At 46.5% G+C, this 15413-nt stretch overlaps 1 protein-coding gene across 1 annotated transcript; it reads right to left on the minus strand.

The window, feature by feature from the left end:
- Positions 1–9278: 9278 nt before the first annotated feature.
- LOC131569621 (DBF4-type zinc finger-containing protein 2 homolog) lies at positions 9279–13726 on the minus strand. The gene is made up of 2 exons (XM_058821859.1): positions 13690–13726; positions 9279–11600 (listed from the first exon to the last, which is right to left on the minus strand). Exon 2 carries the CDS (start codon positions 11579–11581, stop codon positions 10712–10714), a length of 870 nt encoding a protein of 289 aa, XP_058677842.1. The 5' UTR covers positions 11582–11600; positions 13690–13726; the 3' UTR covers positions 9279–10711.
- Positions 13727–15413: the final 1687 nt, after the last annotated feature.

Here is a 15413-nt window from a genome sequence, read left to right on the forward strand (position 1 = left end):
ACAAGATTTTGCTGGGAGCTCAGGAACAATGACGGCACCCCAATTTCCCGGGAATCTTTCATCTTGGAAACAAAACCCAGCTAATGCTCTGTAGTTCCCTTGGATAAAACTCGAGGCAAGGTGGAATTGCAGCCCTGGAAGGGGGAAGCCTGGAGTGCCTGAGTGTGATTTGGGTCTGGTTAAAAGCTGGGCCAGGTGTCCCTCTGGGGCCACCACCCAAACGCCTTCTCCAGGTCAGGGTCACCTCCAGGACTTCCCAGGATCTTGGAATATCCCGAGGTGGAAGGGAACCCCAAGTGTCAGGCACAGAACCATCCCCAAGAGTCCCCAGAGGTTTTTTGAGGCCCTGGAGCCCCCAGGATTGGGTGAAGGAGCTCTGATATGGCTCAGCCCAACCCCAAACCACCAGAAGATTGAGGAGAAGGAGATTTTGACCTTCCCTGAGGAGCTGGAGCATGGCCAGGGATGGGAATGGGGCTGGAAGAGCTGGAAAGGGGAATGGAAAATCCTGAGGGATCTGGGGCAGCTCAGCCTGGAGAAAAGGGGGATCCAGGGGGAACTTGGGATCTGCCAGGGGGGATTTGGGATCTTTTCCCAGGGAATGGGCACAGAATGACCTCCAACTGTGCCAGGGGAGGCTCAGGGTGGGAAATTTGGGAAAATCTCTCCTGGAAAATGGAAAAAGCCTTGGAAGGGGCTGCCCAGGGAGGGTTGGAGTTATGGAGATGTCCAAGGAATTTCTGGACATTGGTCTGGGATCAGGCACAGCTTGGACACAACTTTGGAGATCTTTTCCAACCTCAACAACACTGGGATGTTCCTTTAGGGAAAAAAAAAAAAGAAAAACTTATAAAAGGAATGGGAATTCTGGGTGTCCAAGTGGGATCAGACACAGCTTGGACTCAAACGTTTTGGAATTCTTTCCCAGCCTCCGGGATTCTGGGATTCTAAAGAGCTGTGGGATCTGCTCCTCAGGAGGGTGGGAGCTCATGGGAGAAGTTTGGGGTTATTTGGGGCATCTTAGAAGTCCCGCCCTTGCAAATAATTAATTTTACTATTTCATTAGCGCCTGTGGAATGAGCCAACATTCCCATTCCTGTATCACCCTATGGCTCACCCAGGCGTGGCGCTAAGATCCAATTTAATCATCCATTAATGAGAAAGATATTAATTAAATCTTCATTTGCCTTCATTGCCTCATTAAAGCTGCTCGTCTCAGCAAGAAAATCTGGCAGCTTCCTCTGAGTTCCTTCAAGGATTAAACCCGGAGCTGGTGGCACAAAATGCTGTAAAATGAATTTGTAGCTGGATTTAAGGAAGGAAAAGGAAATTTTTTCAGGGAAAAAAAAAGGCAGAGTTTTGTTATCCAGAGGAAATATTGGAATTTTTTCCAGCTGCAATTATTTGTACAGCACTGATTAGTCCAGCTCAACAAGGCCAAAGATTCAGCTTGAATAAAAATCTGTCAGGAATTCCAGGGTTTTCCTTGCCCCTGGAATTCACCAGGAATTGTGGTTATGGGAAAAGGTGAATGGGTTCAAGCTGAAAAAGGGGAAATTTAGGTTGGGTTTAGGGAAGAAATGGTTCCCTGTGAGGGTGGGGAGGCCCTGGAATGGATTTCCCAGAGAAAGTTGGAGCATCCTGGGAAAATGGAAAGGAATTAGAAAAAAAAATTATTTTTAAGGACATTCCCAACCCAAACCATTCCAAGTTCTATGATTCTTGGGCCTGAAAAGGGATTTAAGGAGCCCTAAGGACCTTCCCAACCCAAACCATTCTATGATTTTATGATTCTTGGGCCTGAAAAGGGATTTAAGGAGGAAAAGCAGCCCTAAGGACTTTCCCAACCCAAACCATTCCAGGTTTTTATGATTCTTGGGCTTAAAAAGGGATTTAAGGAGGAAAAGCAGCCTTAGGGACCTTCCCAACCCAAACCATTCCATGATTTTATGATTTTTGGGCCCAAAAAGGGATTTAAGGAGGAAAAGCATCCCCATCCCTTCCCCTGGGCCAAGCCTTGATCTCCCTGACCTCATCCCAGATTTTGCTGCCGTGCAATATTGGGGATTTAATGACAGGTTATCAGGAATAACCCCATTAATAGCGGGGTGTGCCCCAGCCTCAGATCCACCCTCGGCACGGAGAACCCTTGGGCACGTTGGGTCACTTTTGGGCACCACATTGCCCCCAATAAATGAGTGTTTTACTGGGCCAGGAGAGGGGAAAGGGAAAGGCCTGAGAGGAGGAGTTGTGGGATGGGAATGAGGGATCTGGATCATCCTGGAGGTCCTTTCCATCCCAAGCCATCGCGGGATTCTGTGAAGATCAGAGGAGGAGGAGGAACAGCCGAGCTCTCCATGCAAGGCCGTAAAAAATATGGGAGTTCTGGGGGAGAAACAGGTGGGATGGGTTTGTGGGAGGTGGGAAAAGGGGGGGAAAAGACAAATTGGCAGAAAAAATCCAGGGTTTCCTGATGCGCCCTTGGTTTTCTGGGCTGCAAATAATAATAATAATAATAATAATAATAATAATAATAATAATAATAATAATAATAATAGTAATAATAATAGTAGTAGTAGTAGTAGTAGTAGTAGTAGACAGATGAGTGGAGAATGCTGAGGGTTGCTTGAAGTACTGATGGGAAGAAAAAAAAACACGGAATGGACTCGAACAAAAAATTCCAATCAATTGGATCCAAAAGGGATCAGCTTGATCCAGAAGGGGTCAGATGGATCCAAAGGGGATCAGATTGACCCAAAAGGGATCAGATTGATACAAAGGGGATCTGATTGATCCAAAAGGGATCCAGCTCTGAGTTCTTGGTGGAAAAGCTGGTTTTCCCCCAAAAATCCTCAGTGAGGAGAATCTAGGAGGGAATTTTGGGGTCTTCCAGGGGGAATTTGGGGTATTTTCCCAGGGAACAGGGACAGGACTTGAGGGAACGGCCTTGAGCTGTGCCAGGGGAAGGCTCAGGGTGGGAAATTTGGGAAAATCCCTCCTGGAAAGGGTGGCCAGGGAGGTTTGGAGTGGCCACCCCTGGAAGTGTCCAAGGAATCCCTGGACATTGGCGTGGGATCGGGCACAGCCGGGACTCAACCTTGGAGATCCATTCCAACCTCAACAACTCTGGGATGTTCCTTTAAGGAAAAAAAAAAAACCAAAAACCTAAAAAAGGAATAATTCCCATTCCTCCTCTTCCTGAGCCCCGCGTGGAACTGGAGATTGGAGATTGTCCAACCCCTGGAGCTGGGTGGGGTGGAGCCGCTGGGGCCGATGAGTCAACGCCGAGGTCGTGGGGTCCGCCCCGCCCGTGACCTCATTGCCGGAGTTTTCCCAACCTTTTCCCCAAGAGCCAAACGAGAAATGTGGGATCCGTGAGCTGCCCACGGCTCATGGGCTGATCCTCTGAGATATTGGGATGGTTACATCAATGTTGGGATCGTTACACCAGCGTTGGGATCGGGAACGGGAGTGGGACGGGGAAAGTGGGGCACGCACAAATGGGGTAAAAACAGGGATTTATGCCAGCCTCCAAAGTGGGAATTCCTATAAATAAAGGGAAAATAAATGGGAAAATTTATATTTTAAATGTGGATGGGTGGGGAATATTTGAGGGGATTGTTTCAGCAGGAACAGGTTTGGGGGGATTTGGGAGCATGGAAAAAATTCCTGTTTCCCACATGGATGCCCAGGTGAGGACAGTGGACACAGAAAAGGTGAAATCCAGCAAAAACATGGGAAAAAGGCTCCTCAGAGGTTGGGATTCTTCCTTCTGCCTGTTTAGTTGTTTAAATGAACCTGAAAAATTTTCCATAAACCCTTTTCCCTCTGAAGGGAACTCCCACAGAGGGAGGAGCCCACCCTGAGGCTGGTGAGGAATCCCAAAATTCCAATCATTCAAGGGCAGCTCTCAAACCTCCCCGGTCCCAAAAAAACCTCAGGAATTTGGAATTCATCCAGATTTCCCAATTAGGAGAATTTCCCTGGAAAAGAAAACCAGGAAACGACAGTGATAATGCAGAGTAATTTTAATGGTAAGGGAAAGAACAAGAATAGAAATAAAATAAAATAAAATAAAATAAAATAAAATAAAATAAAATAAAATAAAATAAAATAAAATAAAATAAAATAAAATAAAATAAAATAAAATAAAATATTATAGGGTAAAGGACATAGGTCCGGGTGAAGATTCTTCACTTTTATCGTGGAATTTTGGAATGGTTTGGGTGGGATCGTCCAGATCCATGGGCAAGGGATATCCCAGGTTATTCCAAGCCAATCCAACCTGGCTTTGGACACTTCCAAGGTGGAAAATCCACACTTTTGTGGCTGAACTTTCCTACTGGGTTAATTTTTATATTAAAAAACACTTTTTCCACAAATATTTTTTCTTTTGTATTAAAATTAAATATAAGGAGATTGGTTTATTCCCTTTCCTGGCTTTTCTGTGGTGAAAGTGAAATCTGGGAAGCAGTGATGGGATCGTGCTCGTGTTTATCCAAATAAAAAGGGAATTTCCTGGTGAGTAATTCCCATAAAAGCTAAGCCAGGCCCAATTAGGCCTGGCAGGCAAAGGCTTTGTCAGATCTGACGACATTTGGGGTGTTCCCCAATCTTGATTTTTCTGGAAAACCACAGAAGAACAACGAATGGCTCCCACAAACCAGATTCCGAGTGTCAGGTTATCCCAAAATTTGAAATTGTTATTTAATGGCTTTATAGCACTGCTTGGGAATGTCTGAGGGGGAAAAAAACCCAACCTTAAAAAAAACCCAACTTAAGCTGAACTCAAATTCCCAAATCTGCTTTGGAGGAGTCTCCAGAGCCTTTGGATCGGGGTCAGATCCGCGTCACACTTCCAAGACCTCCTCTTCTTCCTTTGCTGCCTCCTGATTTTCCGTTCCCGGCTTTTCTGCATCTGGAATTTGCTCCTGGCTCCCATCCCCAGCCGGCTGCTGGTTCCCAAAGCTGCTCCTCCGGCAGGGATGGATCCAACGGGAAGTGAAAATGTAGGAGCAGCGCGACCCTCGCCGGGAGCCCAACTTTGGGACGAAACCCCCGGAACGTGGGATTGGCGCCCCGTGGGACCTCAGGGAGCTTCGGGATGTCCCTGCTCCCCCCTCCAGCATTCCCGAGGATCCCAGCAGGGTCTCATCCATGCCGGAGATGGGCCTGGAGGTGAATTTTGGGATGAAAGCTCCGGAACGCGGGATTGGCGCTCTGTGGGAGCTCAGGGAGGTTCCTGAGGATCCCGGCGCCATTCCTGATGATCCCAGTGCCATTCCCGAGCATCCCTCTGGCATTCCCGAGGATCCCGCTGGAATTCCCGAGGATCCCACCACGGTCTCCTGCGGGCAGGTGCTGAGGATGGGCCCCGGGAATGTCACGAGCACGGGAGGAGGGAAGATGATGACGCGGGAAGCGCCGCAGGAAACCACGCAGGGCTGGCTGGAGCCGGAGGCCGCCGGGGCCGGACACGGCCCCTGGAATTCCGAGCACATTCTGGGAGGAACCAGGGAGAACCTGGAGCCAGGACAGTGAAAATATCCAGGAATTAGAACACTCATTCCTCGTTATTTGAAAACCCCAGTGGGAAAAAACCTTGCTCTACTTAATTTTTAGTTTAGTTTTATTTTATTCAATTTAATCCAATTTTTAATTGTATTTTTAATTAAATATTTCTCATTTTTATTATTTCATTCTTTAATTTTATTTTTCAAATTCTGAAAATATTCAGGAATTAGAACGTTGATTCCTCTTTATTTGAAAATCCCGGTGGGGAAAAGACCTTGCTCTACTTAATCTTTATTCTTATTTTATTGCATTTAATTTAATCCAATTTTAATTGTATCTTTAATTAAATATTTCCCTTTTTAAAATTATTCCATTCTTTAATTTTATTTTTCAAATTCTACTTAATTTCCATTGTATTTCTCAAATTCAGTTTCCATTGTTTAAAATTGTATTTAATTTTCATTGTAATTTTTAAATTTCACTCATGTTTTTAACCTCAGTTTTTAAAATTCTTTTAGATTTTCACTGTATTCTTAAAATCCAGTTTCTTAATTGCAATTTTTAAAAAATCATTGACCTTTTTAGATGTTACTTTGAAAATGAACTCCCAGCTCAGTTTCCCCTTTTCCCCACCCACCTCAACCTCCCCAAAAAACCCCACCCTGACTTTTTCCAGGCCCTGATTCCAGGATTTTCCATCCCTTCTCAGGTGATTTGTTTATCTCAGCCTGCCCATCCCTCCCTGGGATAATTACCCAGAGCAGATTCCAGAGCCTGGGATCGTTCCCGGATCCGCGTCCGGAGCGCTGAAAGCTCCAAAATCCCTGGAATTCTGGAGAAATCTTCCCTCCACATGAATTTCACAGGGAATTTTGGTGCCAAATTCCTTTTTTTCCCCCTGGACCCTGAATCCACATTCTCGTGGAATTAATTCCAGAATTTCTCCTGGGATTTACCTGGCAGGGTTCAAAGCTGTGGGGTGCGGACGATTCCCAAAAAAAATCCCTGGAATTTTTGTCCCTGCAGAAATCCAGACTCTTCCAGAGGCTTCTTCAGAGGTAGGTGTTGGCTTGAACTTCTCAAATTCATAAAATTCCTGGTTTTTCTCCAAAGATTCTTCTGGAAAAGTCCAGGGGATTCCCATTAATTATCTGATGGGGATTTCCATCGAGATCAAATGCTTTTTTAGAAAATTCCCAAAGTTTTTGGGTGGGATAACAGAATTGGAGTTTCTTCTTCCCAAAAGTGCTACAAAAATGGGGATTTTGCACCAAAGAAACTCCTTGGTTGGAAATTGGGAGAAACAACATGTAGGGAAAATGGGCTCGATTTGGATTATTCTGGTGGGAAAATAAGGAGGAAAAAAGATTTTCCTCCCTTTTTATCCCATAGAAAATAAATTTGATTTGTGAATAATAAAATTTTGGGGGACATAAAAGAGAAAATCCAGGTTTTCTCTGATTTTTAATGGAAAAAGGTGGATAAAATATTGCTGAGCATCCTGAGCTTTAAAATCCCTTCTATCCCAAAGCATTCCATGATTTCACAACAAATTCCACCGGAATCAAAATTAAAGTGACTTTTATTGTTATTGACAGTTAATTGATAGTAACAACATCCCAGCAGAATTTTTTTTTTTTATTTTAAGAAGAATTTTTAAGCCTTGACTCACCCCAAATACCCAACAAAATAATTCCCAGCATGGAATCTCCCTTTGGAATTTTTGGAGCCACAGAATTCCCGTGAAACCCCAATTATTTATTTCATTATCCCATTATTTATTTCATTTTCCCAATTATTTCTTTTGATTTCCCATTTTCCCCAAATTATGGGATGGAAGGCAAAGGGACTTACCAATATTGCAGGAGGGAATGGCCGGGAATGTCCGGGGGAGCCCCAAATCCTTGGAGTTTTATAAGAACTCCGGAACTTCCAGGAAGCTGAGGCAGCCTTTGGGCGCGAGGCTTTAATTACCTTCCCCTCATGTGTAATAATCTTAATTACTGCTAATTATTTCGGGGTTGTTTACCCGCATCATTCCCTTTTCCATGGGAATTTTTCAAGTGGAATGGGAATGGTAATTTTTGTTGCATCCCCGTATTCCCATTGGGGGGTTTTTGCAGGAAAAGTGAATTTTGGAGGGGATTTTGCCATTTCTGCCTGGATTTTCAACCCTGGGATGGTTTGGGTGGGTATGGGATTAAATCTCGTCCTGTTCCAACATTTTTCCAGGGACGGGGATGCTTCCTTACTCAAAGCCCCATCCCAATTTTTCCTTGGGCTAAAAATGCCTTAAGGCATTAAATATTAAACATTTAAAAAAATTTTTTTTCAATTTAAAAAAATTAGTTTAAAAATTATTTTTTAAAAAGTTAAAAGTTTAATTTAAAAGTTTCAAAAGTTTATGGTAAATAAAAACGTTTAATTAAAAAAAATTAAACATTAAAGATTAAAATATGAGGGGAAAAATTCAATCCTGCAGAAGCTGGAGAAATTTGAATAATTTCATGGAGTTTTGCTGATTTTCTGAGGATTTGGGTGAATCCCTGGAGCTGAGAGAATCCCAGAATTCCAGAATTGGTGTTTTATGGACATAATTGGGAATTTTATGGAATTCATTGGGAAATTTGGGAATTCTTCAGTCGGGAAGGGATCCCAAATCTGGCACGGGATTTTCAGGATTTCTCTGGGATATCCCCACTGAGGGAGATCCCAACATTCCCTGGACAATCCATTCCAGTGGAAATTCCCAAAAATCCATTCCTGCCCCTGGGAATTCCCCCAGGCATAGCCGGAACCAATTTTTAGGTGATTTTTGAGGAGAAATCGAGAGTTTTGCTTCATGAATATGCAAATCCCCCGGAGTTAGGCGGGAGAACAACATCCTGTTTATTTGTGGGATTTATTCCATGCAGAAGGAGTATTCCAGAGCTGCCCCGAGCCCCGAGGGGTTTTCCTGGGATCATTTGTTATTTATATCACAAGGACAAAACGCTTTGCATGCATAAATCACTCGCAAACATTCCCGAGGTGATTTGTTGCGTGGGAACCTCGTTATCAGGATTATTTCCCTCATTGTGTCCCAAAAGACAATCCCAGCTTCTCACAGAGTTTAAAAAAAATAAATAAATTCAGGGTTTGAATCCCTCTTTCCCATCGAGATTTATTATCGGGATTATGATTTCAGATTGGAATAGGATTATTTATGATTATAATTAATAGATTATTTGGAATATATTATATCAGTTTGCCTCCTGTACACTGGCATCAGGTGGGAGTTTTGATTCCCTTTGATTCCTGGAAGCAGGAACTCCTTTGGGAATGGGATTTTTTGGAATAAGGGAATGGGATTTTTTGGGATGAGGATGGGATTTTTTTGGGATGGGGATGGGAGTTTTGGGGATTTGGGAATGGAGTTTTTTGGGAATCTGTAATGGGACTTTTGGGAATGAAGGTGGGATTTTTGGGGATCTAGGAATGGAATTTTTTGGGATTCTAGAATGGGGTTTTTGGGATAATGGGATCCCGGCGCAGTTCGCCTCTGTGGCCACCAGGCGGCAGCACCGCCCCACGGCGCTGTTGGGTCCCCGCCGTCTTTTCCCGATCTCGTGACTTTTCCAAGGGAAATCCCACCCGGAAAACCTCGGGATGAGGGCGGGACAGAGGAGCAGGAGAGCCCGAGCATCCTCCTCGTGTGGAGACGGCGAAATTACGGCAAAAATTCGCTGCTTTGAGGCACCGCATTTTTATTTTATCTTCTCAACACGGCTCCATTATCAGCAGCAAACTCACGGAATCAGGAGCTCAGATTTTTACAATTTAATTTTCCTGCTGATCCACCCCCTATTCCCCTTTTATTTTTTTTCTCCTCCTGTTGGGAGGAAAGGCTGAGGGAATTGGGAATATTCAACCTGGAGAAGTTTTGGGGTAACCCCACTGCGGCCTTGACGGGGCTGAAGGGAATTGGAGAGAAATTTTTATTTTTCCAAGTGTTTGGAATGCCAGGGAAAAGGGAATGGGTTCAGCTCGTTGGGAGGAAGTTGAGGTTCGATACTGGGAAGGAATTCCTGAGGAACATCATCCCTCCCCCCAGTAAATCCGTGGTAGTGAACCCAGCACTAAAATTGTGATTATTTCCCTTATTTTACCCAAAAGGAGCAGTGAGAAAGGGTTTTTTCCCAGCAGCAGGAATTAAAAACTGTTTAAAAAGATGGAAAATAATTCAGGCAGAGAGCAGGAATCAGCTGTAACCTGGGTTTAATGTGAGTGGCACAACCAGAGTGGAATTGATCCCACAACATAAAAACAGGGTGCACACGTTGTCACGAAGGTGTTGGGGTGAGGCTCCGAGTGGCTCAGAGCTCCTCAACCTCTCCCCAAAACCTTCCTGGTGCTGGAAAATCCGAATTTGGGGTCGAATAAAAATGGGGGATTTGCTCTGTGAGCTGAACACGGGAACGATATGGGGGAAAACCAGGCTTGGGGGGGCAGGACTGGGAGTGGAGGGGGGATCACCCCAAACCTGGGACCAAGAAGGGGAAATCACCCCAGATCTGGGCTCCATGGAGGGGGGATCGCCCCAAACCAAACCTGGGCTCCAAGGAGGAGAAATCACCCCAAATCTGGGTTCCATGGAGGGGAGAATTACCCCAAACCAAACTTGGGCTACAACGAGGGGAAATCACCCCAAAACTGGGCTCCAAAGAGGGGGGATCGCCACAAACCAAACCGGGGCTCCAAGGAGGGGAAATCACCCCAAACCTGGGTTCCAAGGAAGGGAAATCACCCCAAATCAAATCAGGGCTCCACAGAGGGGTCTTACCCTAAACCTGGGTTCCAAGGGCAGGGCGGAATCACCCCAAATCTGGGCTCCATGGAGGGGAAATCACCCCAAACCAGGGGTCCAAGGAGGGGGAATCACCCCAAAACTGGGCTCCAAGGAGGGGAAATCACCCCAAATTTGGGCTCCAAGGAGGGGAAATCACCCCAAACCTGCACCCCAAGGAGGGGGGATCACCCCTTGGGCATCACCCCAAACCTGAGCGCTATGGAGAGGGGAAATCACCGCAAATCTGGGCTTCAGGGAGGGGGGATCACCGCATGGGAATCACCCCAAGGAGGGGGGATCACCCCATGTCAATCCCCCCACCCCTGGGCTCCATCCCCGCGGCGTTCCCAACTTTTCCCCAGCCCTCCCTCACCAGAGCCACTTGGAAGCGCTGCGGCTTTTCTTGGAGTGCCCGGAGCGCTTGGCCCCGGCCGGGACCAGCCGGGAGGGTCTCGGGGTACCGCGGTGGTGATGATGATGATGGTGACCACAGCGGGACTTGCTCAGGTGCTGCGCCGAGCAGCTCCTGCCCTTGCTCCCCTCGAGCTGCGGCGACCCCTTGGCCGCCGCCCTCAGCGGGGGACGCTCCTCGGTGACCCTGGTGACGCTCAGCTGCCGCTCCGAGTAGCACCCCGCGCCGAATTCCTGCGTGGGGTACCCCTTGGAGCAGCGGTGCGGGGGCACCGCCCCGGGCAGCTGCTCCCGCAGGAAGGAGCGGGTGACGCTCTGCTGCGGGGGGCACTCGGTGGCACCGCGGAGGGGCAGCGAGTAGCAGCCGCCGCTCGGCTCGGGGCGGCGCCGGGGACACGCGGCCGCCTTGCGCGGGCGACACTCGGCCCGGCAGGACGCGGAGGAGCCGCGGATGCCGCACGGGGGGAAGCGCAGCCGGCCGGGCTCGGGGCAGCGCGGGGCGCACGGCGGGAGGCTCCGCGCCGCGCGTTTCTTGTCGCTCCTCGGGGTCTGGGGGACAGCGGAGACCCTCGGGCCGGGCAGCAGCCGGGTGGTCTCGCAGGGCTCGGGGTAGAGCAGGAGGCACTTGTGCACCAGCGGCTGGCACGGCAGCAGCGACACGGCGGGGGCGGCTTGGGGACAGCTCTGTCCCCAGCGCGGCGCGGGGCCCTTGGTGATGCTCAGGGGGTGGCAGGTGTTGGCGAAGGGCTCGGGGTGCGCCTGGCACGGAGGGAGGAACTCGGGGAGGAATTTGGGGCCCGGCAGGCAGCGCTCGCCGGGGTAGTGCATGGCGGAGCGGGGCTCAGAGCTGCGGGAGAGAAAACAGCGATTGTTTTTTAAATTTTTGGGTGATGAGACAGAGTAGAAATTCTCCGGAGTAGAAATTCTCCGGAGTAGAAATTCTCCGGAGTAGAAATTCTCCAGAGTAGAAATTCTCCGGAGTAGAAATTCTCCGGAGTAGAAATTCTCCGGAGTAGAAATTCTCCAGAGTAGGAATTCTCCGGAGTAGAAACTCTCCAGAGTAGAAACTCTCCAGAGTAGAAATGCATTTCGATTTAGGTGAAATGTACATTTTTTGAGTCTGTGGTTAGAAAACATCGCTATTTAGCCTGACTGCAAAGCCTGGGTTCAGAGAAACTGCTCCAGTGAAGGACAGAGATAAGGGAGAGAGAGAGAGGGTGATAAAGACAGAGACTGCTCAGAGAGCAGCTCAGCCTGACCTAGGAATTCTTTCTGATAAAGAAGGACTTTAGCGGCAAATGTCACGCGAAATTCGTAAAAATTAAAATGCATGAGCCTATTGTGAAATTGTACCCATATATATTTTTTAAAAAGATAAAAAAAGACCTGAAGTTCCCAGAGGTACGCATGTCTTTTAAAGAGAGTAATCTCCACATGCGTCCATATAAAAATACCGGCTTTACAACTTTCACAAAGTTGTAGAGTTTTTGGTTTTGAAAACAATGATTCAGCACCAAAACCTCGCCCCGCTCTCCTTCTCACCCGTGACTCAAAGCTGGGCGTGTTTGGGAGGGTAGAGGAAAAAAAAAAAAAAATCCCGTCCTCGGTTCTGCTCTCTCAAAAGCCTGAAAAAATCCGGATTTTCAGCCGGGCCGGTCGGTGCCGCCCTGCAAACCGCGGCCCTTCCCCTCCCGAGCACCTCGGGGCCCTCCCTGGGTCGCCCTTTCAAGTTGGGATGAAAGAGGAGCCAAAATTCCGGGTGTGTCCCCTCGGTAATAACCGGGTGCGGCCACGAAGCCACGCCGAGGCTCAAGAGAGGTTTGGGGCTCTCCGGAGCTCAAATCCCACGGAGATTTGAGGTCTGGAATGGGGCAGGGGCAGCCCTGGCAAGCTCTGAGGGCAAATCCCGATTTTTTTTTTAGGAAATACAGCAAAATATTTGGTGGAGGAAAGGGAAAAACCGAGGCAAAACCCCGCGTGGATAAAATATCCCAGATTTGGGGTTGGAAGGGACACGGAGCAGGACGCAGGGTTGGGAATGGCTTCAGCTTTGCTGATTTTGGGAGAATTACACCCAATAAATCAGCCCCCGGTGCTGCACCACTTTTCTCCTCTGAAAAGTTTCCCTTTTCCTTGGAAACCGCGGGGAAAAATATCCCACGCCAGAAAAACTCCAGTTTTAGAGAGATTTCCCAGGTTTAAATAGGATTATTTTGACCAAAAATTGTCAATATTACAATATTTTTTGAGAGAGTAAAGCATTTAAAAAACCTCTATAGTAAATTGTAAAAAAATAATAAGAATTAAATTGTACATTTTCTCGGCACCCCGAATTCTGATCATTCCAGAATTTAAGGTTTCGTCTTCCCAAATCCTAAACCAGGACGGAGTCACGTGCCCGGCTCATTAGGAAAACTCGTTATCATCACAATCAAAACAATCATTGTCCAATAAAAACAACGCCGGGAAGACAAAGGTAGCAATTACCGCAACACGAGAACAAAACGCCTCTTAAGTAAGGAGATTGCTTGCACCTCCCACTCGTTTTTAGGGGGTTTAGCCGGGAATTTTTTTAGGAATTCGGGATTTTTCCCGTCGGGAATTCCATCAGTTCCTTGTTCTGGTCGGGAAAAAAAATAAATTAATTTGTTTAAAATTCCATTAAAGCAGCAGGGAATTCCTCTGGTTCTTTTGGAGGAACTGCCTTGGCTCTTCCCATCCCACAACCGATTCCTGCTGGGATCCAGATTTATGGAACCAAAACCCACCGGGAAAAAAAAAGCAGGAAAACCCCCCCCCAAAAAAATCCCATTCCCTATAGAATTTCTTCCCCATTTTTCCTCAACGCAGCTCCCGCCGGAAGAGCCGCGCATCCCAAAACGGTGGAGGAGAATTCGGGGATAAAAAAGGAGAATTTTGGGAGTTCCAGAACTTACCCAGCTCATGAGGGGGAAGAGCCGGAGAGAAGCGCCCGGGAAAGGCCGGGGCTGGCCGGGTTTTTATGGAGCCCGGGAATGCCCCAGGGAAATTTGGGGAGGTTGGGTTTGGCTTTAATTGCACCCCAAACCCGGCCACGTGTGGCTCCGGCTCCCAGGGATGTCCTGGATCACCGGGACCCGAGAGGCTGGGCCAGAAAAAAAAACAACCCTGGAAAATCAGAAATCCTCCGGGGTGACAGATTTTCCCAAAATTCCATCTGAAACAGTCCTTTCCGCTCCCCCAAAAAACCCTAAAAACCCCAAAAAGCAAACAAAAAAATCTGAAGAGTCAAGGATCCTCAGGGGTGCCAAATTTTCTTGGCATTCTAGCAAAAACAGCCCTTTCCATTCCCCCCAAAAAAAACCCTAAAAACCCCTAAAAAACAAACAAAAAATCTGAAGAACTGAGGATCCTCAGGGATGCCAAATCTTCCCAAAATTCCATCTGAAACAGACTTTCTATTCCCCCCCAAAAAAACCCAAAAATCTCCAAAACCTCAGAAACCCGAGGATTCTCAGGGTTGTCAAATATTCCCAAAATTCCAGCCAAAACAATTCTTTCCACCCCCGAAATAAAACCAAAAAAAAAAAAAAAAAAACCCAACCAACTAAATAAATAACCCTGGAAAATCGAGGATTCTCAGGGATGCCAAATTTTCCTGAAATTCCAATTGAAACTACCCATTCTACTCCCCAAAATAACCCCAAAAATTTTTTTTAAAATCCCAGTGGAGCCCAGCCAAGGGAAAAGAAGGAATTCCTCATTCCCAGGGGAGCTGAGGGCAGGAATCCCTTTGAAAACCCATCCGGGAAGGACTCGGGGCATCCCATAATTAGTGGGACACGCGGATTCCTTCCCGGGGATCCAGGAGGGATCATCGGGACGGCTCCCAAAAAATTCCCGATCACAAAAACCCCGAAATTCCCATTTCCTGCTCCTTTGCTCCCTGTTTGTCCCACAAAAACAAAACCAGGGAAAATGAGCAGGATTGAGAATGCCAACTGTGAGAGAGTCACTTCTGCAGCAGGGAAGGGCCTGGAATTTGGGATTTTGGGGTGTTTTGGGGGTTTTTGGTCCCTTTTATATGAATCCGACACTTTTGAGTTTATTCAGGTGAGGTGCCTGAAAAAAAAAAGGGAATTACCATGGAAAACCTCCTTGGAAAGGATCAAATCCAACTCTGGGCCCTGCTCAGAATTCCTGAAATTCCCAAAATTGGGAAAACGCTCCTGGGGCCTTGGAAATGTGACCATAAGTGGAATATTGGAATATTTAAATATTGGAATATTTAAATATTGGAATATTTAAATATTGGAATATTTGGATATTGGAATATTGGAGTTTTGGAATATTGGAATTATGGAATATTGGGATATTTTGATATTGGGATATTGGATTATTTGGATATTTGAATATTTGGGTATTTGAATACTGGAATTTCGGAATATTGGGATATTGGATTATTTGGATATTGCAATATTTGGATATTTGAATACCAGAATGTTGGAATATCGGGATATTTGGATATTGGAATATCGGATTATCTGAGTATAGGAATAATTGAATATTGGAGTTTTGGAATGTTGGGGTATTGGAATATTGGAATATTTAAACATTTTAATATTGGAGTTTTTGAATATTAGATTATATGGATTTTGGATTATTTGAATATTGGAGTATT

Source organism: Ammospiza caudacuta, chromosome 30 (assembly GCF_027887145.1).
Source record: "Ammospiza caudacuta isolate bAmmCau1 chromosome 30, bAmmCau1.pri, whole genome shotgun sequence".
Classification (NCBI taxonomy): Eukaryota; Metazoa; Chordata; class Aves; order Passeriformes; family Passerellidae; genus Ammospiza; species Ammospiza caudacuta.